The 20,984-nt window shown below is 51.8% G+C and overlaps 1 protein-coding gene across 2 annotated transcripts in view; it reads right to left on the bottom strand.

Annotated features, from left to right (window-relative positions):
* Positions 1-886: 886 nt before the first annotated feature.
* Positions 887-20,984, bottom strand: part of GALNT16 (polypeptide N-acetylgalactosaminyltransferase 16) — a 111,502-nt gene continuing 91,404 nt past the window's right edge. The window contains exons 8-15 of one of the 2 annotated variants that reach the window (XM_007184357.3): positions 20,745-20,829; positions 20,343-20,446; positions 15,669-15,795; positions 14,096-14,188; positions 12,616-12,699; positions 7,279-7,420; positions 6,469-6,591; positions 887-3,094 (exon numbers count right to left, since the gene is read on the bottom strand). In XM_007184357.3, the coding sequence (XP_007184419.1) occupies positions 2,957-3,094; positions 6,469-6,591; positions 7,279-7,420; positions 12,616-12,699; positions 14,096-14,188; positions 15,669-15,795; positions 20,343-20,446; positions 20,745-20,829 (896 nt within the window). In that variant the 3' untranslated portion in view covers positions 887-2,956. Of the gene's footprint in view, positions 3,095-6,468; positions 6,592-7,278; positions 7,421-8,047; positions 11,602-12,615; positions 12,700-14,095; positions 14,189-15,668; positions 15,796-20,342; positions 20,447-20,744; positions 20,830-20,984 lie in introns of those variants that run through there. The other variant, XM_007184359.2, reaches the window with a different exon arrangement.

The following is a 20,984-nucleotide window of genomic DNA, read 5'->3' as shown; positions in this document are numbered from 1 at the left end:
TGAGAGAGAGAATGGGCCTCTGGAGAGGTAGGCTTGGAGGAGGGCAAGAGAGAGCACGACTCAGGAGAAGCCAGCACCAGAGCCCCTCAGGCTGGGAGTGAAAATAGACGCCAAGTGGAAAGCTGGCTCAGCCTGGCCGGGAAGGAGGCCCGAGAAGGCGGCAGGCAGTGCGCTGTGCTCCTTGAGAGGACGGACGGACAGACCGACTGCAGCCACGTTGTGTGCTCGGAACTGTCACCAGCCAGGGCTTTGCTCCGGGCCCCTCAGGCCTGGTGGTCAGTTCTGGAGAATCCCGTATGAGCAGCCCTGAGGCCAGGCGGGTGCGGGGGTGGGAACGGCCGTGTTCAGGGAGGCTTAGTGGCGCGCTGGCCTGCCCACTGCAGTTCATGTGCGCACCGAGGCAGTGCTTATTTTTACCTGGGTAGGTTCAGCTTCTGATCACAGAAATGGTGGGGGCTTTCCATTGGTTTCCATGGAAACAATAGACAGAGCATCTGCTACCCCATCAAACAAGGCTAGGCCGGTAGGACTCTTTCTGGAATTACTTTGCAGTTTCTACCTAGGAAAATCATCCCACCTGCGTTTTTACCACTGCCGTCTTGTGTGGCAGAGGAAAGGAAGGGCAGTTCAGAGGGACCAGGCTGGTACCTGGGAGCCTGGGCTCTGGTCCCAGCCTGCCCCACCTGATGGCTCCCCCCCAGAGCAGCCAGCCTGTCGTCCAGGAGTGCCTGGGGTTGTATGGGGGGCACATGGGCTGGGGAGCAAGCTACCAGGTGCAGGAGGGGGTGAGAGCTGAGCGTGCTCAGTTCCACTTTTCCAGAATAGAGGGAGGGTGGCACTGAAGGCCTTGGCTCTGGAGTCAGAAAGGAAGGCGCTGGTGCACGTGTGCATGTGAGAAGTAGCTTTATTCCAGGAGTTTTTCATAAAGACGAGGTCCTCAGGGACAGCGAGTGGCACATGCTTTGGTCAGGAAGAGGAAAAGCAAAACAGAATAGGGCTGAGTCCCAAAGGACAGCTGACAAGTGCTGAGCCTGATTTGATCACAGGGAAGGAGGGGGCCCTCTCAAAGGCTCTCTGAGCAGCAGTCCTCTTACATTCATTGAGAGATGCCCATGTTCCCTGTCCCCAAAGGTCCACGCTACCTGCTGGGGTGGACACGCACAAGGGAGATGGCGGTGGATGAAGCATCACACAGAGGATGGGAGAAGTGTTGCCCTGGGGGCCAAGGGCTCCATGCTGGGGAGTGCAGGGGTTCAGGCTAGGGCACAGGAGCACTGCTGAGAGCACGCCAGCAAGAGCCAGGAGGTAAGAGGAAACCACTGAGAGCCCTCCAGGGTGGGTGTGGGGACCACGGCCCCAAGGGCTGAATGGAGGGAGCAGGACCACAGCAGTTGAGGCACAGCAGGGAGGGGGAGGGGCATGGCAGCTCCAGTGACCGGTAGCTCCAATCCAGAGCAGAAGTTCAGACCTTTTGGCGATCAGGGACCTCTGTAAGAAGCTGGGGAAATCCATGGACCCTCTCCCCAGGAAAATGCATATATGCACACAATGCAATATTTGGGGGACCATTTCAGGACATTCCTAGGCCTTCTGGAATCCATGAACTCCCTAGGGGTTCCAGGCTGATTTGCTTTGGGTGAGAGACCCACCAGGGTTCCTGGTACCACCAGTCTTTTCCCTAAGATCACATTGCCTGAGCCAGTGGGGCGGGGGGAAGAGAAATGTGGGAAACAGCAGAGGCAGTTCCAAGACCAGGCCCTGGGGGAGGGGAGAGACTCCCAGTGGTTGTGAGAAGGAACTGGGAGCTCTGCACAAACTGGGGCCTCCAGCCAGCCTCCAGGCCACTGCAGCAGCCGAGCCCCAAGGGCCTCCCTCCTGCACTGGGGAGGGGTGAGGATAAGTACCAGCCTGGATGGCTTAGCCCCCATGACCTAGGGATGCTCCAGAATGGAGGTCCCGTTCTTACCGCCCTGCCCCCGACCCTGTAACGCTGTGTTTACAGAGGCAAGGGCTCTTGAGAAGGCAGGAGTCAAAAACTAGGAGGGAGGATGGGGCTGTTCGGTGGTGTCTGTCCTTATGGGGTCCACGCGGTGCGACCGGGCAGGGCGCCAGGGCACCCGCTGGTCTTTAAGGCCCAAGGGAGAGGTCTTGTCCTGACACGTGTCCACACAGAAGTGGGATCTGTTTAATAAACTGTGTCCTGAGGCTGCCCCTGGAGATCCCCCTTCAGCCCCGTGCTGAGCCGTGGGAGGGAACCAGAGCGCAGGACCGCAGGCACCGGCCCTGGGGCTGGTACGTGTGGGAGGAATTAGGTCCCCGGGGAGAGACCCACTCTTTTCAGTGCTTTGCTGCTCTTCCGTCCTCGTCTTTCTGCAGATCACTCATCCTTTGCCCTGGATCCCCTCCCTCCCGCCCCCAACCCAGCAACCTGCCTGGGACAGGCCACTGAGCTGCTCACCTCTTGCTGTTCTCCACCTGCCCCGCAGGCTGTCCCTTCCTCCGCCTTCAGCCTGCCGCCCGTCCACACTGCCCACAGTCTCCTCTCGTGCCCGATCCCACAGGCAGACCCCCGGCGCAGCGGGACCCGTGTGGGCTGCTGCCCTCGTTCTCCCCAGCCAACAAGGGGAGGCCCCCAACCACTGTCCAGACCTCGGGAGGGTGGAGGGAGGTAACAAAGGGCCAGGGCTCCTGCCCAGTCTCTGCCCAGTAGCAGTCCAGCATCCTGACCTGCTCCTCTCCCCAGGCAAGGCCGGGGTGGCGGCCAGGGCAGCAGGGCATCACCCCTGCGTCCTCCCCGTACAAGCTTTGGAGAATCGTGTGTCGTGGCAGTGGTGTTTGCTGATGATTCCGGCAGAAATGTGAGGAGATGGAAACGGCCCGCTTTACACTCCCCCACCCTAACCCCCTTCCGGTCCCAAAGTCTCATGCAAAAGGTACAGGAGGCCCCAGGCTACGGTCATGTGTGCGGCAACAGCTGCCACTGCTGGGCTGGGACGTCGGCCTGGCACTTGCTGGTCACCAGCTGGGTGGTCTTGGCCTCCAGGCAGAGGCCGCTGACTGAATGCTGGATGAAAGAGGCTTTTCTCCTCCATCTCTGTGGGGAGAGGCAGGAAAGGAGGGGAAAGAGAAAACAATGATTAATAATAATCATAATGTTCATCCCTTCATTACACGTGTATGTAAGTGGCCCTAGGACACACCCCCATTTAAATGGTCTGTGTGTCCCTTACAGAAGAGGTGCCCACACCCCACATGCAAACCTGAAGCCTGTTCCTCCTGAACGCTCTGGCTTCTGTAGGCTGGCATGAAGAAGTCACTGTCTAGGTCAGAGGCCCATGGGCTGAGTCTAGCCCAGAGATGTATGCTGTCTGGCCTGCACGTGCTTATTTAAAATTTGGCTTAGTTGTTGCATAAAAACCTGCATTTCCAACTTCCCTTTAGACATGGGCCTGGTTTCTTTGGTGGCATCAGTTGGTTGTGGCTGGAGACCTGCTCTCTGCTAGTCAGCCTAGTTCCTGTTCGCCATAGTCCCACCTGGGCCCGACTTTTCTCCTCTAGGGCTTCCCCACTTGCACTCTGTAAGCCCTTAAGTTTGAGTCCTGGACTAGGTGAATCTTTTACTCCTTCAAACAAGATTTCTTCTTCCTGCAGCTCTAAGCTTCTGCCCTGGCCTGTAGCTGTGCAGCCGGTTACCTACACCCTTTAATGGGAACTGGTCGCCATCCCTGCAGAGATGAAGAGTGATGGGATGGTGAGGGCGCTTGAGTCCCCCTATCAGAGTCATGAAGGGGCTCCTGAGGCAGTGCCTTCACCTCCTGGTGCCTCCCCTGCCCCAAGCTTGACAAGGGGGACAAGAGTTGTTCCTGTAGACCATTTTGGAAGTGGCTGGATGGAGGATGGAGTGTGGTCTGGAGAAGGGATGAGAGGCTGAGACCCAGGTTTCGAGGCTCAGGGAAGAGTAAACAGGGAGACAGGTCTATTTTTGGTTTCTCTCCTATTTCCCTCCCTTGCATCCATAGCCCCTCTTCCTATATCTACCTCGTCCTCTGTCCTCCGAAGAAGTGGGGAATGCTGGAGCTGCAGGGCTCTGAGGGGGAGGGGCCCTGTTCTCACTGGAGCAAGTGGGAGAAGGGAGATGAGCAGCACCAGCTTGCAGGGCCAGGGCTGGGGCGGCAGGGGAACGTGGGGTGGCCAGAGAAGGGAACCAACTGGGAGGTGCGAACAGGGTGGAAGGCAGTGAGGGGGCATGCTGCAGAGCCCAGATTTCCCTTAGGAATGCGGGGCTGAGAACCAGTCTCTCTGGCCCATGTGGTCCCAGCAGAGAGGGCTTCCTGCCTTAAAGGTCCCCGGCAGTGGGTAGGATAGGGCCTTTGGTCCCTCTGGAGCTCACAGCATCCTACTGCCTTGTGCTCTTCCAGTCTCCGACCTCCCGGGAAGGGTTGGCCACACACTCCCCAGCTGGGCATTGCTGGGCCACACCCTTCTTTCATCCTTATGGCCAATGTGATCTGCACCTTCCTTGACACAAGGTAGGCACCCAATGCAGTTCTGTTTTATGAAGAATGAATGCATGGGTGAATGAATGAATCCCCCAGTCATGAGGAAGTGCTCTGCAAATCACGGGATTCTCACTTCCTACCGGTGCCAGCAGGCACAGTCTCGGGGTCTCCCCGACTCTCCTGGCCATTATGTTCTGGCCTGGCCAGGGAAACAATATCGCCTCACAGCGCGCTCCCATCGCCACAGTCTCGGTTCTTGCAGATTCCTTATAAGGCAGACAGGGAGGGAGGGAGCCCCTCATTTTATAAGTGAGGAGACTGAGGCCCAGAGAGGTGAGGGGGGGTGACGGAGCTAGGACCTGCTGACATCTTCCCAGCAGCTCTATGCACAGGTATCTCTCCCATAACTGATACCCAGGTGGCCTCAGAAACGAGGCCAAAGGGGGACCAGGAAGGGAGGCCTAGATTTGAGAAGGCACCGGCAGTGGGAGAGCTGCTCACCCTTCCTCCTGGAAGAGAGGGCTCAGCTGTTGGGGCCCCTGCAGGATTTGCAGGGGCAGAAGGAATGGGGCCAAAGGAGATTCCTAGGAGCCCTGGGTCAGTGTGAAGGGGAAAATGGATGCTTCAGCTCCAGAGAAGTATTTGAGTGGTGGCTACCCCGGGAGCTACTTCCCTGACTTTGGCCTCCGCAAGGATGGGGCTGGGAGTGGGCTCAAGGCCTGACCCTCAGAGAGGCCGGTACTCCAGGTCAAGGGGAGCCTGGGGACCCACCTAACTGCAGGGCAGGGGCAGAGGGCAGGCAAGGGGGCAGGCAGGACAAGCTGCAGCGTCCCAACCAGGAAGTGCTTCAGATGTGTCCCGCAGGCCCAGCGAGCAGGCCTTGGCACACAAATCTCTCTCTCTCCCTCACTCACACACACACACACACACATACACACACACACGGAGGCTGAAGGGAGAGGAAGGATCCGGCTGCTTTTCCAGAATAAAATAGCAAACTGCCAGTCATCCCTAAAGAAAGAGCCGACCCAGGCAACAGAAAAGGGGTGGGAGGAAAAGCCGGTGGCCGAATCAAAAAGCTAGGCACTCCTCTGCCCCTTGCACTGCCCTGCAGGCTGGCCAGGGTCAGGCACAGTGGGAGCTACCAAGAAGGTGTGGGCAGAGGAAGGACTGGACCAGAACTCTGGCCTTTGTGTCCATTCCCGGGCAGAGGGGCAGCCCTCCCAACCAGGAATGGAGTGGGGCTGACTGTCACTGGCTGCTGTGTGCCCTGAGCGTCCGTTTCTTCCTCAACAGGCAGGCCTGACCTGTCTCCCAGGATTAATGAAAATAGGGCAGGTGAGAGTGTTTGACAAATGGAAAAGGCAGTGCTCACGTGAGGCCGGCGTGACAGCTTGGAAAACACTGTGGCTGGATCTCAGTTTCCCCAATCAGCCAGCAGTCAAGAAATACTTACTGAGCACCTACTATGTGCTGGGGCAAGACTGTGGGCTTAGGAGTCATGCTGACCTGGGTTTGAACCTCAGTTCCACCCCTTCCCAACTATGTGATCTGGTATGTTTCTTAAATTCAGTAAGCCTCAGTTTTCTCACCTCTAAAATGGGGTTAGTACTAGGGCCCACATTGCTGGGTTGCTGGGAGAATTAGATGAGATGACCTATGTAAAACCCCTAGCACAGGTTCTCAGTAAAAGCTCACATTTATTTTGGCTGTGCTGGTTGTCAGGGGCTAGGGATACAGTGTTGACAAGATAAATAGTCCCTGCCCGCACAGAGCCACAGGATGCAGGATGGACACCTAACAACTATTTACCGTACTTCGTCATGAGGAAAACAATAGACTTGACCTGGATACTGGCTTAGGTCCCCCAAAACCTCACTCTGGAGGGCTTATTTGGGTCTGTATGTCAAACCCGCACTGTGTTCCCCGGGGCTGCCGCCATCCCATGCCCATGGGCGAGAAGGCTTACCTGCCTGCCTTCTCTCGGGTTGCACGCCTGCAGTACGACCAGGGACCCGGGGGAGATGGAGGTGGAAGCGGCAGCTAGGCATTTCCCCTGCTGCTGGATGAGATGGTCACTGAACAGCCACGCCTGCAAGACAGGGAGTAGAAAGGCCAAGTCCAAAAGTACAGCAATGGATGGATGGATAGATGGGTAGATAGATGATAAAGCAAATACACTGTGTATTTTGGTAAAATTTTCTACAAATACTAGGGATGGGTGTATGGGTAATCACTGTACAATTCTTTCAACTTTTCTCTGTTTGAAATTTTTCATAATAGAATATTGGGGTGGGGGAGCTTAGCTGGAGCTGGCCAGAGGATGTACGAAGGGATGCTCAGGGGATGGGGGGAGAGACAGGACACGGGAGCAGGGCAGCCAGGGAGCCAGTCCACGCCGGGGTCTCCACGACCTGCTCTACTGCGACATGGTGCATCAACACTCATGTTGCGCACGTGTGTACACAGGAGTCCTGGATGCCCTGTATATACAGGCGGGCCACAGCTGCATCCCAGGAGAGAACCGGGCTCTATTCGGGCAGCATTTCTCCCTCTGCAAGGAGAAAGCAGGTGGTGCCCATAGGGCGACTGTGTGACAGGCTACAAAGGCGACCGAGTATGGCGGGAGCAGACCCAAGGAGCAGAGTGTGAGGGGACAGCTTGCAGGGTCCTTGGGAAAGTGGGTTTGTGGAAGGTGTAGGCAGAGGGAAGATGAGAACGGGCAGAGGGAGGTCCCCACCCGCGCCCGGTCCTGACCCGGGGGCCCTAAGCCACTTACCTGGGCCGCCGGCGGGCTCTTGGCAGACCCTCTGCAGGTCCCCATGCTGAGCAGGAAGTTACCAGCCGTGTCCTGGCCCTGGGATTCTAAGCAATTAGCCCCCTGCTTAACGATGCCAGGGAGCACTTCCTTCACGGGGACGCTGAGAGGAAAGGCAGCGGTCAGGCTTGTCCTCTGCCCTCCCCGGGCGTACCCACCCTTACCCAGAGGGCAGCACCCTGCCAGCTCTCGGGGCACCCACGTGTCCGTGGGGAGGGGAGCCGGGCAGCAGGCCTGGCAGCAGGGGGAGGTGAGCAGGGGATGGGGAGGGAGCAGGGGTGCCTCTGGGAAGACTGGGCCTCGCCCCACTGGGTTCTGGGCAGCTCCGGGAGCCCCAGGGACGGCCCTGGAGGCCAGGCCTGAGAGGGTTCAAACCAGAAACCAGGGTTCCCCAGTCCAGAAAGAGGACAGGCTGGGGAGAGGCTGAGGCCCAAATGTGGGCTCAATAAACAATCTCGAAATGACAGGGAAGGAGTCACTTTGAAGCGGCAAATGTAAAATACACAAATATGAAAATGTGTTCCATCTCACCAATGATTAAAGAAATACATATTAGAGAGGTACCACTGTTTGTTTACCATATGTTTATATATATGTGTGTGTGTGTGTGTTTATATAATTTATTTACATACATAAAATATTTATATATTTAAGTGTATGTATGTATATCTATGTATATATACACACATATACATATATATATATATTTTGTTTTTAAAATATCATTACCTAGTGTTGGCAATAGCTGTGGGATTGGGTGAGAGCATAAAGTGGCCCACCTTTTCTGGAGGGCAGTGTGGTATTATGCATCAAAGGCCTTAAAAATGTGCACACCTTTGTCCCACTTCCAGGAACTTAGTATCCTAGGGCAATAATTAAAGATGTGTGCAGAGATTTAGTTTAAAAGATTTTCATTCAGAGTGACTGCTTATACTGAAAACATTGGAAATTCCTAGATATCCAACAATAGGGGATGGGCTAAGTAAATTCTGATTCATCTGTAGGATGGAAAAAACCTTTAGCCATTAAAACTGACTCTGGTAATGTGGGTAAGTGTTCAAAACATACAGTTAAGTAAAACAGGCATGTTTCAAAATAGTGTATTATTAGAACATTTTATATGCACAGGAAAAATATGCTTAAACACACACACAGATATAAAACACACTGTCTTACCCTGTGGGTAATAAACCTAAGGGGGATGCTGGCCCCAGCTGACGTGGGCTCATATTCCTGGGTTTAGAAGGTTATACACGCACTTGGCTTACGGACCCACAGGGCGTGACGGGGAACCAGGAAGGCTTAGAGTCTGACCACATGCTAATCCTATCTGCCTCTGTTACCTCTGTCAGGAAGAGAACCTGGGTGGGGGGCATGGATCAGAACATTTCCAGCACTCTCTTGTCTCATGTGGACACCCTGCAGGACCTCGACCAAACCAGGTCTTCCTTCCTCAGGGCTGGTTGGAAGCCCCCGGATTCCCAGAACCTACCCGCTCTCACAGAGCCTCAAGGAGAGCCCTTCACTTTCCCTCCACACTACTGGTAGCAGTGCCCCTTCAGAACCCCACACCCCCTTGTAAGAGGTCGTGCAGTTCTAGAACAGAGGCTGCAAACTGTTGGCCCCTAAGCTGAATCTGGCCCTGGACAGGTTTTTTCTGACCTGCACAGTGTGATTATTGGTGCTTTTAATTAGTTGGCAGTATTTTAAGATTTCAAGTTTACACAGAAAAATCCAGCTTTTTTTTTTTTTAACTTTAGAATTTTTTGTTTTGAATTTTATTTATTTTTTTATACAGCAGGTTCTTATTAGTTATCCATTTTATACGTATTAGTGTATATATGTCAATCTCAATCTCCCAATTCATCACACCAAAAATCCAGCTTCTTTGGAAAACATAGGAAGGTCAGGCCACACCGAACTTGCATTCCAGCACGGCACTAACACACTGTCATGAGCAGCAGCTGCCCCTTTATGGGTGGAGCTTGTGCATTTCAGTTTGCCACAGTCCCCTCCACTCCTTATTGTCATCCCCACCCACTAGACTTATTGACATTGCCTGTCTGATCACTGTAGGATCTAAGTTTGCAACCTGCTAGGTGCAAGGCTGTTGGGAGGCAAAAGCTCCACCCCCTCTGCTTCATCCAGGGGCAACGTGTTATACTTCCCCTCTATACAGAGACAAGGTCCTGCGGGAGCCTCTTTGAGAAGCCAAGGTTGTTCCAGACCCTCCTCTTCTCTTCCCCTCCCTACCCGCTGTTGCTTAGGAAGATGTGCAAGATGATCAGTTTTCAGAGGTGAGGCGGATACTGTCCAAGTGTGGCAATGTCACTGACAACAAAGGCCTGCCCACTGATGCTTATGGAGGAAACCCGGGGCTTGGGCAGCAATCTCAAGACCAGATGCAGCTCCTGAGGTGTCTGAGTGGTAGCAGCCCTGCAGCAGCTGGGATGGCCATCACCACCCTTCCTCTGCTCTCTGGCAGAGCCAGGTTAAGCTGTCCTATTTGTTGGTAGCCCTCTTAAATCTGCATCTGCTTTCCTCTCTGTGGACCACCTCGAAGCTGGGCTGCCATTAGCCCTTATGATGCCTTTGTAGAAACAGCAATAGGCATCCCTTTCTTGAGACACTTTACTTCCATCTGTTAGAAAATCATCATAATATAGATGATTTTCTACATTATGAAAAATAAAGACAAAAAAGTCTTTTGTTAGAAGACTTCTACTGTCATTTGCCAGGAATTGTAGTAATAAATGTACAATACTGTGTGACCAGCACCCTTCAAATATGGTGTGCTTGTGCAATGCACAGCCTGCACAACTGTTCCTGAACATCCTAATAAAGGTAATACATTAGCAGTTGCTGAGGCTAGCCACAGAACTCTGATCTGGAAAAGCGGGAGCACTGTAGCAGTACTGCAGGCAGGCCTAGGAAAGCAAAGGCCTCTCCGTTCAGCCTCCTAAGTTTCTCCGCTGACCATCTGCAAGTGTGGCCCAACTATAAGGATCCTATTTGGAGGAACATGGTATCATTTGGGCCTACAGATCTCCTTTCTTTTTTTTTTAAAATTAATTAATTAATTTATTTATTTTTGGTTGTGTTGGGTCTTTGTTTCTGTGCGAGGGCTTTCTCTAGTTGCGGCAAGCAGGGGCCACTCTTCATCGCGGTGCGCGGGCCTCTCACTATCGCGGCCTCTCTTGTTGCGGAGCACAGGCTCCAGACACGTACGCTCAGTAGTTGTGGCTCACAGGCCTAGTTGCTCCGTGGCATGTGGGATCTTCCCAGACCAGCGCTCGAACCCGTGTCCCCTGCATTGGCAGGCAGATTCTCAACCACTGCGCCACCAGGGAAGCCCAGATCTCCTTTCTAATTAATAACCTGATCCACTCCGGGCCCCTCGCCCTGAGAACTGAGGCAGAACATGAAGGAACAGACCAAGGATGAGTAAACTGGATAGGAATGAGCTGCAATTTCTACTTTAACAACAAAAAATCATTTTTAAACGTCCACACAGTGACAAAACAAACGGAAGGTGACTTATGCTCCTCATATCACACGGCTGGTTTCATCCACTCTCCTGCCTTTGTGATAGATCCAGACTTCTGGTAGTTTTAAACTACTTCTTCCTCTTGGTCCTCAGGGGATGACATGGGACACTGCGTGGGGACTGGGGTGTGGGGGGGAGAGGCACATCCCCGATCCTCCCAACTCTTCCCCCAGCTCCCCAGCTCCTGTCTGAGGCCTGGAGTCCATGACTCCAACCAGATAGCATGAACTCTGACAGAACATAAAGAAAGACTATGCTTTTTACCCTCAGAAATGACATGTCTGAATGAAACTGTCCCCTTAAAAGTGGCCACTTGAGGAAGCTGTTCATTTATTACAAGTTTGTAAATTAATGTTCTTCCATGCACAGCCATCATCTGGGGAGCTGGGGTCCTCCAGGTTGCCAACTTCTTCCAAGGATGCTGCCGCCGCTCAGACTCTTCTGGAATTCCTCGAACATTGCTTGCAGAGTCCGTTTATCCTTGTTACTTGTTTCAGTCTTGCCACCCTGTACTTGGGACCCAGGATTGTATTATCTGGGTTAATCAACCAGCTTATTCACTGGACTTGGCTACAACTTAACTACGGCTGTTTTCAAAAAATCAAATCTGCCCTTGAAGAACAAAGATTTGCCTGCTTGAAGGATCTGCAGGCTCTGAGAGATGGAGTGTTCTGGAAAGCCATGATGGCATCCTTGGGAGACAGCAGCGGAAAAACCCGTTCCCCGAGGTGACATTTCTAGAAGAGAGAATGCTAATTTCAAAGTTATTACTGACGCTTATTGACTATGCAATTTATTCAGTTAAAAATATTTATCGAGTGCCCATTTTGTGACAGGCACTGTTCTAAGGGCTGGAGATAAGGCAGTGAGCAAAACAGATAACACCTCTACCCTCACGAAGCTTCCTGTCAAGTGTGGGGAGATGACAATAAAATTAATTGGCCACATATATGCTGAATGACAATAAGGGTGACAGAGGAAAATAAGCAGGGAATGCTGGGGAAGGTGCAGTCGACCAATGCAGAGTTCGGGGGAGCCTCACGCAGTGGGGACAGCTGAGTCAAGACCTGGAGGAGGTGAGGAATGATGTAGCCAGGATGCTGAGAAGCATTTTGAAATGAGGAAAAAAAGAATCAGCTCTGCCCTCCCACCCCTGTCATTACAGCTACTGCCCACCGTCCTGTAGCCCACACACATACACCATTTGCACGCTGCTTCCTCATTTGCTGGAGCAAACATTTCCCCATGTTTTTTCACGGTTTATGATTATAACATTAATTGACACATATTTGTTTAGGTCGACGCATCATGATTCACTAAACCCAGCCCCTATTGTTAGTTATTTCTCGATTTTTTCACAGCAGAGAAGCCTACAGTGGACATTTATTTGTCAACAGGTTTTTTGCTTTGGTTGCTTTATTTCCTTAGGATAAACTCCCAGAAGGGAGAGAAGAGAGTCAAAGGAAATGAGTGTTTCTGCAGCCTTTGCTACATAGTGCACTGTTGCTGTCCTAAGGGGACAATGGCCATTTCTAGCTCTAAGGCCCAGTCTGTTAAACTTTGGTTCCTACCACACCTCACTCTTAACTCCTGGTAACCTCCTCCCGGTTCCTCCAGACCCTTCACATGACAACAAACACCGACAGCTAGAAAGAGCCAGATTGCCTGGGCTGGGGAGAGATCAGGGTGAAGGGTCCCCAAGCTGCCGGCCCCCACCCAGGCCAGATGCACGAGCTGAGGGCTGCACTCACGTGAGCTCTGGGTAGACGTTATCCAGGTACCAGCGGAAGGACTTGCAGTTCATCTTCTTCCTTTGCTCAATCCGCGTGGCCACGCTGGAGGAGAAGGCAATGCTCAGCGGGCGTGAGAAGGCCCGGGAGGCCGGCCCCCTCTTTCCACCTACCCCAGGGAGATAGGGCCAGGAGCTGTCCAAGGCTGCCTTCCAGCCTTGGTCCCTGCCTTAAGTCATTCTCTGACCTGCAAGCTCGTCCCAGGTTTCCTGGCCACGCCTTATTTCTCTCCTCAAATTCCTGCTCACCTTTCAGGATCTGCCCAGCCCACGGGGGCCAGGCTTTAATCTCAGCTTCTTACTCCTTGAGACCTCAAGTGAGGATACCACTATCTGGTCCTTATTTTCACAGACTTAGCAGAGCCTTAGTGAACTAGTTTTCCTTTCCTGCATTCCAGTTGAGCAGCAAGTGTCTACCAACAAGAAAACCACGCTTTAAACATCTTTCCAAAAAGTTGGCAAATAAAAACCATCTGATGTGTCCATGGACACCTTCCTCAGCGCCACTGACCATAATGGCCACTGACAGATGACCCTCACCGCCTCTCTGAGCCTGTTTGTTCTCAGTAAAGTGGGGACACAACCATCTATTTCCAAAGGTTTTTGTGAGAATCAAATGAATAAAGGGGACATAAGTGCCGAGCACAGGGTAGGTCCTCAGCAGATGTTACTTCCCCACTAAAAGAAATAGACATAACTTCTTTTTTTTTAAAACTTTTTTTTTTAAGGGATAAATACAAACAAATAGAGGGAGATTCATTGATGATCGCTAATAATGTTTTCAAACATATCTGACCACAACATTAAGTAAGAAATAAATACATCTTACACTGTGACCAAGTATACCCATGGGCATATATGGCTACAAACATACAACCAAAATAAGAGTTTTCACGAAACAATATCTATCCATAACTGCAATCAACTGTTATTTTCTGTTCTGTTCTGTACTAATCTGTAATATTCTAGTTCTCTATCATTTTAAAAAAAATACTGGTCATGACTCTCTAAATTGATTTTGCAACTAAACCACATTTTGAAAATGCTTAACTAGACTGTAGTCATAACAGTCCAGGGCAGAAAAATAAGCTAACAGATCACCGTCAGATTTTGAACAGCAAGGGGTGGAGCCAAAACCCCGTGTTTTCTACAGAGAGCCATCCTTAAGCACTTCCCCAGATGTCCGTCCTACAGGCAGCTTGTGGACCGGCAGAGCTCTCATAAGCGAGCCCTCCCTGGTTATTTCTCCCTATGAGGCTGCATCCTCCTCAAGGACCCGAACCTCGTCTCTGCGTCGTATACCCTACAGGCCCGGAAGAGCCCAGCGGCCTGGGGCAGCTCAGTTGCTAAGGAGACCCTGAGTGCTTCCCTGGCGTACACACAATTTTTTATTTTACTAAGGTTGTGGAGGGAAGCCAAGGGGGGCTGGGAGAGGGGCCCACCTGCCGAAGGCCTTCCCAATGGCCGAGGGCCGGGCCTCGTAGTAATACTGCTTGTATTCATCCATCCATACCTCTGCAGTGCGCTTGGTATTCCTAAAAGGGTAGGAAGGAGCAAAATAAGGTCACCAGGGCGGTGACAGAGTTAGGGTTGGGATCAAGATCAGCTCTGTGCAGTACAGGGTGCGGAGGCTCTCAGGAGTGCACGTGAAAGAATACTGATTGGGGTGGTGTCAATGAGAACAGTCTTTTTGGAGGACAGTCTGTCAGCATCCATCAACTCTGTGGGTATAGATACTCTTTGACACTCCACTTTGAGGAATCTATTCTACCAAAATACCAGCATGTGGGCAAAGGGACATGTACAAGAATACTTGTGTCATAAAACACTGGTGACAACCTAAATGCCCATCAGTAGGAGAATAATGAACTACGTCCACATGATGGAGTACTAGGCAGCCTCGAAAAAGAACACCAAGGTTAGTACATACTGACGCTGAAGGATGTCTACAATTTAGTGTGGGGTGGCAGAAAAGCATGCTGCAGAAAAATCATGCAGTGCGACCCCATTTATATAAAAAACACAAAAAGAATAGATACATGTATATGTATAACCGAATCACTTTGCTGTACACCTGAAACTAACCCAACATTGTTAATCAACTATACTCCAATATAAAATAAAAAGTTGAAAAATGTAAAAAAAAACACCCCACTAACGCATGCATCTCTATACAGAAACTATATATATATATGAAAATAAATTAAAAGACCTGAAATGATAGGCTAGAAATCTATTAGCAGTAGTTACTTTTGGAGAGACAAGTGGATAGGAGTAAGACTGGGTGAAAGGGACTTTCACTTTTTTCTCTCTATGTGATATGAAGAGTAAAAATTATAATGTATAATATACTATATGTGCAGATATATATATAATATATATGATATAGTTTGAATTTTTACAATAAGCATGTATCACTTTTACAAGTATAAAAACAATTAAAATGGGATAAGGGGAAGCAAAACAAAAAGACAGGCCATTTGCTGAGCTAGACCTGGGGAGCCACCGCTGGCAACAAGGGAGCCTGAGAAGATGAAGACTCATCCCTGGGAGGGGGGCGCTCATGACGCTCCTCCCACCCTCCCCTTGCCACCAGCATCAGGGGGGCGGGTGATGGGGGTGGTCTTCTATGACCCTGCCCACTGCCCCTCAAGATGAAGTGCACGCTGTGACTGGGGACACGGATGGGCAGACGCTGACCAAGTCAGCGTCAGGACGTGGTGTCTATGACCAGTACTTGGGACCCAGTGAGTGGAGGGCAGCTTCCAGTTGGTCATTTGGCTGGTTTTCCAAGACCCTCATGGACAAAGACAGTCAAAACAAGAGAGGGCTGGTGGAGACACTCCCAGCTTCATCCTTTCAGCCTGACAGTACCAGGATCCCAGAATGGGGGGCAAATGGGGAAACCGAGGCCCAGAAAGGTGGGGTAGGTACCCACAGTCCCTTGGGTAACTGACAGGGCTGGGGTCTAGGTGTCCTAGCTCTTGGCGCGGTGCTCTTTGCACTGTGACCTACCTGATGTAGGTGAGGGCGTTGCCCTCAGGAAAGTTGTAGGGGTGCCGTTTCCTGAAGACGTGGCCCACCCGGCTGCAGGGCACGATCTCCAAGCTCCCACCGCACATCCACACCCGGAAGGAGAGCTCTGCAGAGATGGCAGCCATCAGGAGGGGGAGGAGCCACTTGGCAAGTTCCCACGGAGTGAAAGTGGGAAGGAGCTGGCTTCCCTTGCCTTTGGTGTCTCCTTGGAGGCATATGCTGGTGTCAGAGCTCCTGGGCCTGTTTACACGGGGTGCACCCACTCCTTGCACGTGTTCCTGACTGCTCTCTCCATGCGTGTGCACACACACATCCCACACACACACCCCCTCCTCACACACACTCCACACACACACACTCCACACAGACACTACACACCCATTCCACACACGCATACCCTCCACACACATATACCCGCTGGCATCTTTCTGGCTGGCCCAGACCTCCCTCATGGCCCTGGTGGTCTCCATTTACAGCTACCACTGGCCCTACTGAGACACACTTCCTTTGGTGGTGGTGGTGACGCTGAACGAGCTTTCACAGATGACTGTGGTCCCTAGTAGTGCTGGGAGAGGCGAGCAGTGGCCATCCTGCCTCCCAGAAGGGGACGTTACAAGTTGCCCACTCTGTTTTCCACTCAACAATCCTCACTTCCGACAAGGACCCACCTCGGCAGCTGGCTGAACCTCACATAATCTCTTCTGATTTTCTACTTTCTTTCATTTTAACCCTGAAGTTGGACACCCTTTGACATTAAAACACCTCCCTCCTGTCCCAGAAAATCCGTAGCCCTTGTTTTTTTGTTTTTAATTAAAAAAAAACCAAAAAACAAACGGAAAGACCATTTATTTTCATGAGTTCCAGCCTAGGTTCCTCTTCCCACTCCTCAGTTGGCTGTAAGGACACTTGTGGTCCCTGGCCAGGTCTGGGGGCTCTCATCTGGAGCGACTGCTCAGGGCCCTCCCAGGGACGAGCAGAGTGGGCAGCAGAGGTGGCAGGACTAAGGCCCCCCTCCTGGCCAGCCTATGTGCACCAAGTGACTTCCCACTGTGGTCCATGACTGGACGTTAGGCATATCTGGTCCCGCACCTAGGGTTGGCTACATTAATGGGCTTCCCTAGGTCTGCCTGCAAACTGCCAGGCCTCTGTCCCTTCTCCTGGTCAGAGCTCTGCAGCTGGTTCGGCAACTGAGATTTAGAACTGGGGACGGAAGATCTGCATTCTGGTACCATTTCTTCCAGATTAACTTTGTTATGCTAGTTAGGTCATTTCATCCCACATAGTCCATATTGCCCACATTACTATTACTTATTGTCATTTTTATCAACAATGGCAACGACAGGGAATTCCCTGATGGTCCGGTGGTTAGGACGCTGCGCTTTCACTGCCAAGGGCACGGGCAGGTTCGATCCCTGGTCAGGGAACTAAGATCCCACAAGCTGCACGGCTCAGCCAAAAAAAACAACAACAATGGCAACAACAAAAGCGGTAACTATCATCCATTTACTGAGCACTCTGTGCTCTTTATGGCTGATGTCTAATTCTCACAGCTACCATGTGGCATTGGTGTTATGATCCCCACGTTTTTAATAAGGACTGTGAAGCTCAAAGATGTTAAATAACCTCTCCAAGGTCACCTCCACGCTCAGGTGCAGAACTGCAGTGTAAAGTTCACACTTTGTCCAGAAAGTCCCACTGTTTGAAACAGATCATGATCTGTCAGATGCCGCTGTAGAATCCCTTACACTCTAGTGGGGGGAGACAGGAACTCAGTAAAAGAAGAAACCAAAAAAAAAAAAAAAAAAAAGAAGAAACCAAAATACAAGTAGACAAGAAAATGAGGAGTAGGATACTTCATCTGCGAAGCAGGTAGGAGACTGAAGCAGGTGAATAGAGTTGGGGGTGAGGCTGCAGTTTTTTTTTGTTTTGTTTTGTTTTTTTAAACTTTGGATTTATTGATTTATTGATTTATTGATTTTTAGTTATGGCTGTGTTGGGTCTTCGTTTCTGTGCGAGGGCTTTCTCTAGTTGCGGCAAGCAGGGGCCACTCTTCATCGCGGTGTGCGGGCCTCTCTTGTTGCGGAGCACAGGCTCCAGACACGCAGGCTCAGTAATTGTGGCTCATGGGCCTAGTTGCTCCGCGGTATGTGGGATCTTCCCAGACCAGGGCTCGAACCCGTGTCCCCTGCATTAGCAGGCAGACTCTCAACCACTGTGCCACCAGGGAAGCCCGAGGCTGCAGTTTTAATGAGGCTGATTAGGGATGTTCTCGATGAACGGGGATGGGACATTTGAGCTGAGGCCTGAAGGAGGTGAGGAAGAGGCACGTGACTCTCAAGGATGAGCGTTCCGGCCAGAGGGACAAGCAAGGGCACAGAGCTAGAGGTAAGAGCACCATAGGCAGGAGTGGAGCGAGGTGCGGGGAGGGCAGAGGAGCTGAGGGCGGAGCTGGCGGTGTGTGTTTGTGGGGGAAGGGCAGATGGTGTAAGGACTTCAGGTTTTGCTCTGAGTGATGCGGGAGCCCTTGCAGGGTCTTGAGCAGCTGAGTAACATAATCTGACTACCTTTTAAAAGGATCCCTAATGAGAATCCCAAGGTTTTCATGTTGGCCACCCTCAATCAAGGCAGCCTCTGGGTTCCGGCGTTTGGCTCTCTCAGGGGAAACAGGAACGAGTCTCGGTTTGGGCACCTCCCTTCCTTCCACAAATGAACAGTTCTGAAAGGCCCAAACCCATCAGTGACGAGAGTCTCCTGGCTCAAAACTGGTCCCAGCAGCTGAACGTCTGAGCACCACGGCTAGCCTAGGAATTTCTGAGCACCTAATTCCTAGCCTAGGAATTTCTTTGAATTTTTTCGAAGAAACAAAACCCTCCCTAGAACCACTGTGTGGTTCACCTTTCAATTCCGCAATCACTGAGCCCTGGCCTCAGGCAGAGTTTGAAGTTAGCTATTTGACCATTCACTTGTATCTCCATCAGGCCCCAGCCTTAAAAAAAAAGAAGGAAGGAAAAAAGAAAAATGCCTCTGGATGCAGCAGAGACCGTTACTTTCCCAGTCCTCTGAATCTTTACAGGAAACTGGATTTGCCAAAGCTCCCTTCAGGCTGAGATGGAGAACACAAAAGAGGTCACTTAGGCCCAAAATACATAAAAGGAGGTCAGAATGGAAGGGTCACTGCACCCCAGTTCCCAGAATTTACTCCTCTGAATGCCTGCCTGGAAACGGTTTCCAAGAGTAAGTTACAAAGGGGAGAAAATCCCACGCCTGTTTCCACTGCGGCTGGTCCTGAGTCGGAGCCCCACTGCCCATCTGTCCCACTGTCCCAGTCAGAGAGGGAAAAAAGACCTGGTCCTTGCCTCCCAGAAACACAGACTCTGACTTGGATCACACCCCACAACACTTAAGTGGCTCCTGTAAAGGCACTACCTACACCTGTCAGACGTGGAGTTTCCCGGCTGAGATCTGGAAGGCGGCGTCTACCTCAGTTTGCCCATCTGTCCGATGGGTGAGATACCACCAGCCCTATTTACTTTGCAAAAAACCTGGTCAGGTTGAAAAAGGAAGCAGTGGGAAAGGGCTCTGCAAAGGACTGACTGGGTCCACTGCCAGAGTAAGGACAGGCCTTTGTGTTTCACAAGCCTCAAGGTACCTGCCCCCAAAACCCTGCCCCACTCCTGGATCCCTGGGTTCGATCGCCACCCTCCTCCACCACGCTCCTCATCTGGGAGGCTGCCTGTGTGGGCTGCACCCCTGGGCTTCCTTCCTGTGTGAGGAAGTTCAGCCAGCAGGTCGGGGGAGAGTGAGGGCGGGTGTTTATCCCCTGACACCTTCCACCTGGCACAGTGGACTGGCTGCAGGCGCCCCAAGACCACAGCTACTGTCGGGGAGCACTCCCTCCCTGTCTTTCGGACCTGGGGGTGGCTACACCTCCCAGCAGTCACCAGCCCAGCCCTATCCTGGCCCTTGTGGTTCCCTGTAACTTGCCCATGCCGTGTAAATAGGCCCTTTTATAAACCCCCCTTAAATTACCCACATCAGATGTTCCATCTGTACCCAGCCTTTATCTCACCTGAACCTCACCAGCGACCCTGTGGGTTCACTGGCTCTTCCCTTTCCTTGTGGGGCTAAAGGGTTCCTATGACCTCATAATAATAATAATGGCTACCAGCATCTTCACCCCCCTCATCTCACTGAGTGCTTATAGCAGCCTCTTGGGGAAACTGAGGCTCGAGGAGGCTTTCACTTGCCCAGGGCCAAACAACTTATAGGTGGTAGGGCCAGGATTTGCACCCAGGCCATCTGACCCCATTGCTTACGTTTAACCGCCACCCCCTACTGTACACACCACCCCAGCCTTTCTTGTAGGGAAGCAGCCATGTGCTTCCTCCATACACGTGTCTAGCCATGTGGCTACAGGTTCTCCCTGACCACTTAATCTCTTTGTTGACTAGCTGTGTGGCTCTGGACAAATTACTTAACCTCTCTGTGCCTCAGTCTCTTTACCAGTAGAATGGAGATATAATAGTACTTACTTCAGAGATTCATGGTGAGGATTTAAGGAGTCCATATCTGTAACATTCTTAGGGCCTTACATATAGAAAACACTCAATCCGGGTTACCTATTATTATTATTGTGGTTATTTCCCAACTTACCAAAATTCTCTCCTCCCCAGATGTCCATCTGGGCGTCATACTTTCCCAAGTGGTTAAACCAAGACTTGTCAATCACGAAGATTCCTCCAGCTATGACAGGTGTCCTGGGAGCAAGGAGAGGAAAGAGGTAACACATGAGCTGGAAAATCTGAGCCCCTCTAGATGGCCCCAGGGCCCAGGCCATTTACCCTAGCATCCCCCACTTGCAGAGTCACTGGGGTCGGATATCTGTCCCGCTTGTTGGCCTCTGGCCTCTCTCTCTCCCCAGGGCCCAGAACAGAGTTAGCCCTTGGATCGTGCACCCCTAGGAGCCCTGGCGACTGAAATGGCCCTCCCAGGAGCCTCCAAAGCCCCTGACTCAGGGAAGGAAGGGGTCTCTCCAGAGCCCACAGCAGTCCTGACCTTATGGGCTTGGTGGGGTCTGTCCGGGCAATCTTCTGCTCCAGAGGGATCTGCTCCCACTTGAAATGCAGGCTCCAGTCAAATCCTAAGGGACAGACTGGGGTGAGGATGGGGCTCGGGGGCTCTTGTCCCCTCACTCCACCACCCCTGAGAGTGTCCCTTGATCAGAACCCAGCTTGTAGAGGGCCCTGAGCAATTCATGTAGTCATTCCTTCATTCAGAACAAGACAGGCCCCTGTC

The sequence above is a fragment of the Balaenoptera acutorostrata genome, chromosome 3, assembly GCF_949987535.1.
Source record: "Balaenoptera acutorostrata chromosome 3, mBalAcu1.1, whole genome shotgun sequence".
Taxonomy (NCBI): Eukaryota; Metazoa; Chordata; class Mammalia; order Artiodactyla; family Balaenopteridae; genus Balaenoptera; species Balaenoptera acutorostrata.
Note: the sequence above shows the minus strand (reverse complement) of the source record. Positions and strands in the feature narration are given on the sequence as shown.